The 7,989-nt window shown below is 45.6% G+C and overlaps 1 protein-coding gene across 1 annotated transcript; it reads right to left on the reverse strand.

Moving 5' to 3' along the window:
* Positions 1–382: 382 nt before the first annotated feature.
* On the reverse strand, positions 383–7,511 carry LOC112259261 (glial fibrillary acidic protein-like). Its single transcript, XM_042327821.1, has 9 exons — positions 6,962–7,511; positions 3,926–3,986; positions 3,693–3,788; positions 3,386–3,547; positions 2,643–2,768; positions 2,257–2,477; positions 1,979–2,022; positions 1,716–1,801; positions 383–1,490 (listed from the first exon to the last, which is right to left on the reverse strand). The coding sequence occupies exons 1-9, from the start codon at positions 7,486–7,488 to the stop codon at positions 1,440–1,442; spliced, it is 1,374 nt and encodes a 457-aa protein (XP_042183755.1). The 5' UTR covers positions 7,489–7,511; the 3' UTR covers positions 383–1,439.
* Between the last annotated feature and the right edge of the window lie 478 nt (positions 7,512–7,989).

The raw sequence follows: 7,989 nt of genomic DNA on the forward strand, positions 1-7,989 counted from the left end.
GAAAGAAACGCAGGCACATTAGAAGACGGTTACAGTTTGTCTTTAGTGAAGAATGAAAAGCAGTCTGTAGTCACCATCTGTACTGAATGGTAGGTGACAGGGGTGTCAGTTTGTTTATGTCAGCAGGGGTTCTAAGCAGATGGAGAGAGCTGGGATTAACAGTTAGTGTTGTGACAGCCACCCGCCAACCCTCATCCTCTCCTCCTCTCCTCCTCTCCTCCTCCTCTCCGCCAACCCTCATCCTCTCCTCCTCTCCTTCAACGCTCCTCCAACCCTCCAACCCCCCTCTTCTCCTCCTCTCCTCCAACCCCCCTTCTCCTCCTCCTCCAACCCCCTCTTCTCCTCCTCTCCTCCAATCCCCCAACCCCCTCCTCTCGTCCACCCTCCAAGCCCCCACCCCCCAGTGTTTCTTGGAGAGGGCTGTCATCAGGGAGACACCGTGTAACCCCACCCGCTCCACCAGCACCAAGCTATCTCAGCAACACCCTCTTCTGTGTCTCTCTACAATCACTGACACTCCAGAGATGGGGCTGGGGGAGGAACAGGGGATTTCAGAGGTAAGGGTCTCGTCAATACTCCGTCTCACCTCCGTCCTGTCTCTCTCACCCCTGGTGCGTAAGTGGATGTTCCCAGGCGCTGTTCAAGTGTTCAAATATGATGTTGCAATGAAACAGTGGAACTAGAGACACTGCATCCAGAGGGGGATTGTATGACGGAGGGATGAAATGGATATGGTGTTTGGCCCTAGAGGAGAGTTACATCAGCTTCTTTCTTTTCACCAACAGTTCTGCCAAAAGCACTGTCATTCACACGTCATCTTCCTTGTCTGAGACCCATCCTGTCCACTGCTAACCCCAGCAACTGTACTTTCCTCTTGACTTGTCACATCCACTCAAACCACACAACTTCAGCACGACCCCTGCCACTAGCTGAATATCAATCACTACATTTCAAGGCCTCCTCTCTGGCTACTATCCAAACACAATGAGAACATTTCCCACTCTGATCTGTCACTATTATGAGCTGAACAAAATATACATTTCCAAGCATTAAGTATGTTAATCACAAAGGGTAGTTGTCCAAGACCCTTCCTTCTAAGGTGCATGGCCACACTTCCCAGCACTAAAGCCTATCTCCAGTTACAGCAATACAAAAATAATATTGTTTGGCAAAAATGCTAACAAGGATGCAATGAGGGATTTTTTTTTGTTTCAACAAAATGCAACTCCTAAGTATTTAATGATGTAGCATGGTCTGGGGGTGATGATGAAGAGGGGAGGAAGGGGATGGTGAGGTGGTTGCAACTGGGGGGACTTTGAGGTTTGGAGAAGAGGGAGGTGCCTGGTCAGGAAAGGGTATCGTTATCATGCAAGGCCTCTAAGTGTTACTGGGGAGTGGGGACAGTATGACAGACATATAGCTAGCACCATTTATGTCCTTTAAGGACTGTCAGGAATCTCCTTCCTCTCAGCTGTAGACTCCTTAATGATCTGAAACACAGAGCAGGGAACAGGGCATGTTGGGTTGTAGATGCAGCAGTAGGGAGGGACTGTCAATAAGTGATCTGAAAGCTTGTGAAATTGCATGTATTGAATAATACCATGTAGGCATGCTGCCCTCTGGAGGAGCTAAGCAGGAAGCAAGCACATTCACACATCTGATATGGGAATAAATCCCCCATGGATTCATTCAATGGTCTATGATGTTCTACATACCTCCCCGTCTCTAGTCTCCACAGTCCGCACTATGATGCTCCTCTTGACATGGGCCTCTGGAGAGAACTTAGTGTCCATACTGGTCTCTATACTCAGGGAGAGGGTGAGAGAGACGTTTAGCTTTCAGATGCCCATGAATCCAGTCAGAGCCGAATCCTAACTTCAGATTTATGCATCAGCACATCATTCATATGGCTGGGGTAAATTATTAAATGCCATGATAGACTACGCTAATATGTCTGGGTCAGGATACCCTTACTCACCTCTGAACTGCAGGTTGGAGAAGCTCTGCATTGGAACAGTGATCCTGAGGAAGAGGAAGAGAGTGTATCAGCCACCACCTATTGTCTTTTATTTCTTCATCACACTGTCTCCTCCCGACCCAGCTCATTAGATCCACATTATTTTGTTCCACTTTATTCCCTCCAACACCCTCTCTCTCCTTCCCTCCTCCCTCCTCTCTTCCTAACTTCTACCCTCCTTCCTCTCCACCCTCCTCTCCCTCCACCATCCTCCTCCCTCTCCACCGTTATCTCCTCACCTGCTCTCCTCTCCCTCCAGCAGCTTCCTGTAGGTAGCGATCTCTATGTCCAGGGCCAGTTTGACGTTGAGCAGGTCCTGGTACTCCTGCAGGTGTCTGGCCATCCCCTCCTTCAGAGTCTGGATCTCCTCCTCTAGATGACCCACCATATCCTGGTAACCAGCCGTCTCCACGGAGAAACGGTCCTCCATCTCACGCAGCTGCTGCTCCAGAGACTCGTTCTGCAGGAGAGGAGGAAGAGAGGGAGAAGGAAAGGAAGGGGGAATAGGTTTGGAAAGAGATGAAAGAGTAGAGGTGGTTCAGTTAGAGAGGGGAGTCATGGAACTCATGATCTTCTCATGTCTCATTGTTGATACAGCACACTCTGCTCTGATTGGACAACTCACTGTTCCACGGAGCGCCTCCACATCACAGGTCATGGCCTGGAGTTGCCGGCGGTACTCGTTGCCCTCCTGTTTGGCCAATCGCAAGGCGTCTGCATTCCGAGTAGCTGCGTCGGTCAAGTCGGCAAACTGTGCATAACAACAAAAGGAGAGACAGGATGTCACGCCTTGGTCTTAGTATTTTGTGTTTTCTTTAATTATTTGTTCAGGCCAGGGTGTGACATGGGTTTATTGTGTTGTCGTATTGGGGTTTTTGTAGGCATTGGGATTGTGGCTGATTGGGGTGTGTCTAGCATAGGCTTGGCTGCCTGAGGCGGTTCTCAATCAGAGTCAGGTGATTCTCGTTGTCTCTGATTGGGAACCATATTTAGGTAGCCTGGGTTTCACTGTGTATTTTGTGGGTGATTGTTCCTGTCTCTGTGTAGTGTTCACCAGATAGGCTGTAATTAGGTTTTCACGTTTCGTTTGTTGTTTTTGTATTTATTTAGTTATTTCATGTATCGCTATTTTTTTCATTAAAGAACATGAGTAACCACCACGCTGCATTTTGGTCCGACTCTCCTTCAACAGACGAACGCCGTTACACAGGACACTTTAAAGGTTTGCATCTTATAGTGTGTTGTCAATGTGTGCATTGTGCAACACCTGGCTGTATGCATGTTTATCTGTATGGTAGTGTGTCTGCCTGTGCCTGTACAGTAATGTAGGTACATGTATATGCAATAGCCCAAGCTTTCTGATATGACCTTGGAGCGGTACCACTCCTCCGTCTCCTGAATGTTCGAGGAGGCCACGGACTCATACTGGACCCGGATGTCCCTCAGAGCAGCGGTCAGGTCTGGCTTGGACACGTCCACATCCACATGGACCTGCTGGGCTATCAGCTGTTCCTGCAGCTCACGCAGCTCCTATAGAGAACCAACCACAGGCTTACAGGTTAAAGGTCACCTCTTTCATTCTCTGAATATTCACTATTTACTTTAGAGATGGAAACAGAGGTTGGTCAGTAAGGACTAGAGATTGCCATAGAGACGAGGGGAAGCTGAAGCTCACCTCCTCGTGGATCTTCTTGAGGAAGGCAATCTCATCCTGCAGTGCGTCTATCTTCCTCTCCAACTGGACACGGTTCAGAGACGCCTCATCCACATCCTACACACAGAGAATCCTTAGGTCAATGCGACATGTATATTCCTCAAATAAAAACACGGGCTGTGAAGATCACATGCAAAGAGGGACATGGTCAATAATAGTGACATTTATACAAATTATGAGAGAAATGACCTCACCTGTCTAAAGGCGTTCAAATTGCTCTCTGCATCCTGTCTAAGAACCATCTCATCTTGCAGTCTGATTGAAAGAGAAAGGGAGAGTGAGGAAAAATAGAAAACAGACAGATAAAAGGAGAGGCAGTATTAGGGTGCACACTAAGTCCCCTCATTGGTCACGCAAAGAGGATCCATGCACCTCAGATAAAACCTAGTTTCAACCTATTCTCTATTGATACAAAGTCAATGAATCCCAGTCATCATCCCACCAATTACCCAATATATATGATCATGTTTTCCATCCATGATCAGCATATGATTAAATGTGTCTGTGTATGGATATCCTTGTATACATAATGACATGAATAAACTGATGATATGGACTGTTTGAGTACCACTTGTCTTCCATGCTGCAGTAGCAGAGTTGGCAGTAGGTGGGCTGAGCTCAGCTGAATGGAGATCTTACACATCATTAGCCATTCACTTCTATACATCAGCCTGTCATCAGCCTTTCCCACGGAGGCGGAGTTTACGCATACAGAATGGGGCCAAAACACACACACACACGCACAAACAAGCACACACACATGAACACGCACGCACACACACACACACTTCCAAACTCCATCTACCACTATCTGCCCCGCACTGAAACACACATGCTCACACACGCTCAAATTCAGATCTGTATTTCTTCAGAGACTGATGAATTGGTGTTAAGAGAGTAGAGTTGGGAAACCAGCAGGAAACACGAACTGACCTCTAACCTTGTCAACCTTCACCATCGATACTCATGCTGAGTTCTAAGAGGTGAAAAGCAGATGTGTGTTAATGTTTTTTTATATTAGCTTTTGGTGCTATTTTCACACGTATGTGGTGAATTTTCAAAACTCTTAGTACCAAACTAACACGTTATTTATATTCAAAACCTTTTATTGTGCACTCATTTTGTTTGGAGACATCTTTCACCAAGCAACCATTGATACTAAGTATAAGACTCCGGGCCTGGATGAGACAGATGGTTTTTAAAATGTTATTTACTGCAGTGTCTATTAATTGTCCAAATGCACTGCCGCTTACCCACTCCATATTGCTACAGAAGCTTTACAAATGCCAAGGGCAGGGCAGCCACCTGAAATACCATACAAAGGCAAAGAGCAGTCCACGCAAACAGTGAATCTGAGAAAAATGGCTTTAGAGTATTTTTTTACTCTCCAGCCAAATATGTTGGAGATGGATAATGCATTAACCTATGACCCCTAAAATGCTGATACTGCACTCTGCCTTTGTATGACAAACAACTATATGGGTAATGCAAAAGAAAAGTGCAGTATCTACAATCTAAATGTGTTTATCCAACCTTTTGACTGTCTCATGGTGTGTGTGAGGGTATGTCATGATCGGGATGGCCTGAACTCAGAGCCCGATAGAATACCAAGGCAAACTGCAGGAACTTCACTTAGTAACTTCACTTACTGCTGTTTGCGTTGGTTCTTACGTGGATATTGTAGTTACTGCACATTTGAAACAGAATTTTCTTTGAAAACGGAAGATAATTGAACCAGGAGACTACAAAGCCTGATTTCAGTCTTAACTCAATTTGACCAAATGTTTAGTTACCGCTGTTTTGAATTGTATGACAGAGAACATATCTGATCTTGTCAATATCAGATTCTAAATGTTTTGCAGTAAAATCCTAATAGTCAAATCAAATCAAAGTGTATTGGTTGCTTGCAGATTTGCAGATGTTATCGCAGGTGCACTAGTACTGGTTTGTGTCATTTTTCTCTTTCTCTCTGCATTGTAGGGAAGGGACCGTAAGTAAGCTGTTAATCTACACCTGTTGTTTAAGAAGTGACAAATACAATTTTATGTTAATTTATTTGTGCAGCGAAATGCTTCATCATCATAATTGTACATTATCGTACATATATATTTATACTTTATAAACATACTTTTTCACTATTTAGTTCTCTAAAACTGTAGTAGAAAAAAAAATCTATAGGTTTACCAAACGGTTAAGTGATTATCAATTAAGAGCAGTCGGTTAATAGTAAAATGTATTTAAAGAAATGAGAAGACAATCATAGCAAAAGTAAAGTGAACATTGCATTGTGAAAAGCAATTACTGTATACAAACATGTATTGCATTGTGAATGTGAAACATGTATTTCCAGATGAAACACTAATTAAGTTTGGTCAAAAAGTGAATGTATGATTTGATGTTGTACTTACTCAATTGAGTTGAGAAATGACTGCCTTTCTGATGATGTGGTTTGAGTTCTGTACTAAGTGTTGTGAAAATATACCACATACTGCACCAAAGCAAAGATCTGTAATCAGAGAGCAGTGACACACACACACACACGTCTGTGATCCATAGTATACACAGGCTCAGAAACCAATACAAACTTAGATGTTCCCTTTGTCCTTGGCAACAACAAAAAACACCCTGTGAAAACATAAGCCATAACCTCATAACTATAAACTATGCCACTTAAGCAATAAACCAATAAACATGACGAAGAAGTGTGCATTTGACCAATGAGTGTTAAGGGGGAGGATCAGGCAACAACAGAACATCTGCCAGGCTCCCTGGTCTCTTTGTGGAAATCAGCTCTATTGTGTTTCCTCCATTCCTCCACACTCATTGAATGGCTGTAGGGGTCTGGTCAGGATCAAGTTGAGAAAGAGGGACACCCATTGAGTAACGCCTTCTCAGAGCACAGTGTTTTCAATAACTAACAAGCCAAGGCATCTACTGAGCAATTTTATCATGTAACATGATATCCAGTTATACTGAATTGTGTTATGGCAACTATCCACTTGTTGGTTTTAGACTGTAGCAAATATTCCAATTCAAAATTAACATATTGACCAATACACATGCCAAACACTAGGAATCCACTAAATCAAATTCTGAATAAACTTTTAAGTGGACAGACTGCTGAAGCAATTAGAACTCCACAATATCAATTGGAACTCCAAAATACTAAAACAAAGTACACTGATCAGTGACAAATTGTATTGATGGAAATGAGACTACCTCATTCTCACCTCTGTTTGAGCGTGGCCACGTCAGCAGCCATGTTGTCCCTCTCTATCTCCAGCCGGGCCTTCCCAGCGCTGAGTCCGTCCACCTGCCTGCGCAGCTCCCTCAGCTCCTCCTGGAAGATGTCCCCCAGACGGCTGGGCTCCTTCCCCCTCAGTTGGGTCAGCTCCGTCACCAGCACCGTGTTCTGCTGCTCCAGGAAGCGCACCTTCTCTATAAAGCTGGCGAAGCGGTCGTTCAGACCCATCATCTCCACCTTCTCGTTGGTGCGCGTCTCCCGGTATTGGGCCTTGAGGAGTGAGTCAGCCGAGAAGTCCAGCCGGTTCCCAGGGGTCCCCAGGAGCAGGGCCCCTCCAGCCGACCCCAGGGAGAGATGGGAAATGGTGCTGGAGTGGGTCATGTGGCGGGGACTCCCATGGAGGGAGAAGCGGCTGGAGGAGAGACTGCTGAGCCGCACGCCCCCACCCACGCTGCCGGCCCCCTGGGGCCCGAAACGCTTCCTGTAAGATGACAGGACTCTCTGACTCTCCATGGCTGGAATAAAATCCTGTCAGGGCACACACATACCTTTTATAGGGATAGACATCCCCCATCCTGAGAGAGAGTACACAGGGAGGGGCGAAAGGGCCGGGCCGGTCACTGAATAGGACAGAGGGACATACAGAAAGAAAGAGTGAGAGACAGACAGACAGAGAGAGAGAGAGAGAGAGAGAGAGAGAGAAAGAGAGAGAGAGAGGGAGGAGGGTGGTTTATGTGACACTCAAAAGCTGTGTGCCAGGGATTGTTTGTGCTCGTCCACTCAGCTACAAATGTCTCCTGGCCTTTCTCTCTCTCCCTCTCTCTCTCGTCCTTGTTTGAATAGGATTTGGTGCAACAGAGCTTGGCTACCAAATCAAAGCTGCCTCAACACACATGCTCAGTCACACAGACACAGATGGGGACAGAGTGTGATTTAAAGGGAAGAAAAGAAGCAGGGAGGTGAAGGAATGAGATCTCTTTTCCTCCATCCCTGTTAGTTGGTGACTAATAGGGT

The sequence above is a fragment of the Oncorhynchus tshawytscha genome, linkage group LG09, assembly GCF_018296145.1.
Source record: "Oncorhynchus tshawytscha isolate Ot180627B linkage group LG09, Otsh_v2.0, whole genome shotgun sequence".
Lineage (NCBI taxonomy): Eukaryota > Metazoa > Chordata > Actinopteri > Salmoniformes > Salmonidae > Oncorhynchus > Oncorhynchus tshawytscha.

Excerpts from the sequence above, each read along its gene's own strand:
- LOC112259261 (XM_042327821.1), bottom strand. The coding sequence starts at position 7,488 with ATGGAGAGTCAGAGAGTCCTGTCATCTTACAGGAAGCGTTTCGGGCCC. Across the intron at positions 3,987-6,961 it reads GTGGCCACGCTCAAACAGAG|ACTGCAAGATGAGATGGTTC; the intron begins GTGAGAATGAGG and ends TCTTTCAATCAG. Across the intron at positions 2,023-2,256 it reads CTGGAGGGAGAGGAGAGCAG|GATCACTGTTCCAATGCAGA; the intron begins GTGAGGAGATAA and ends CCTCTTCCTCAG.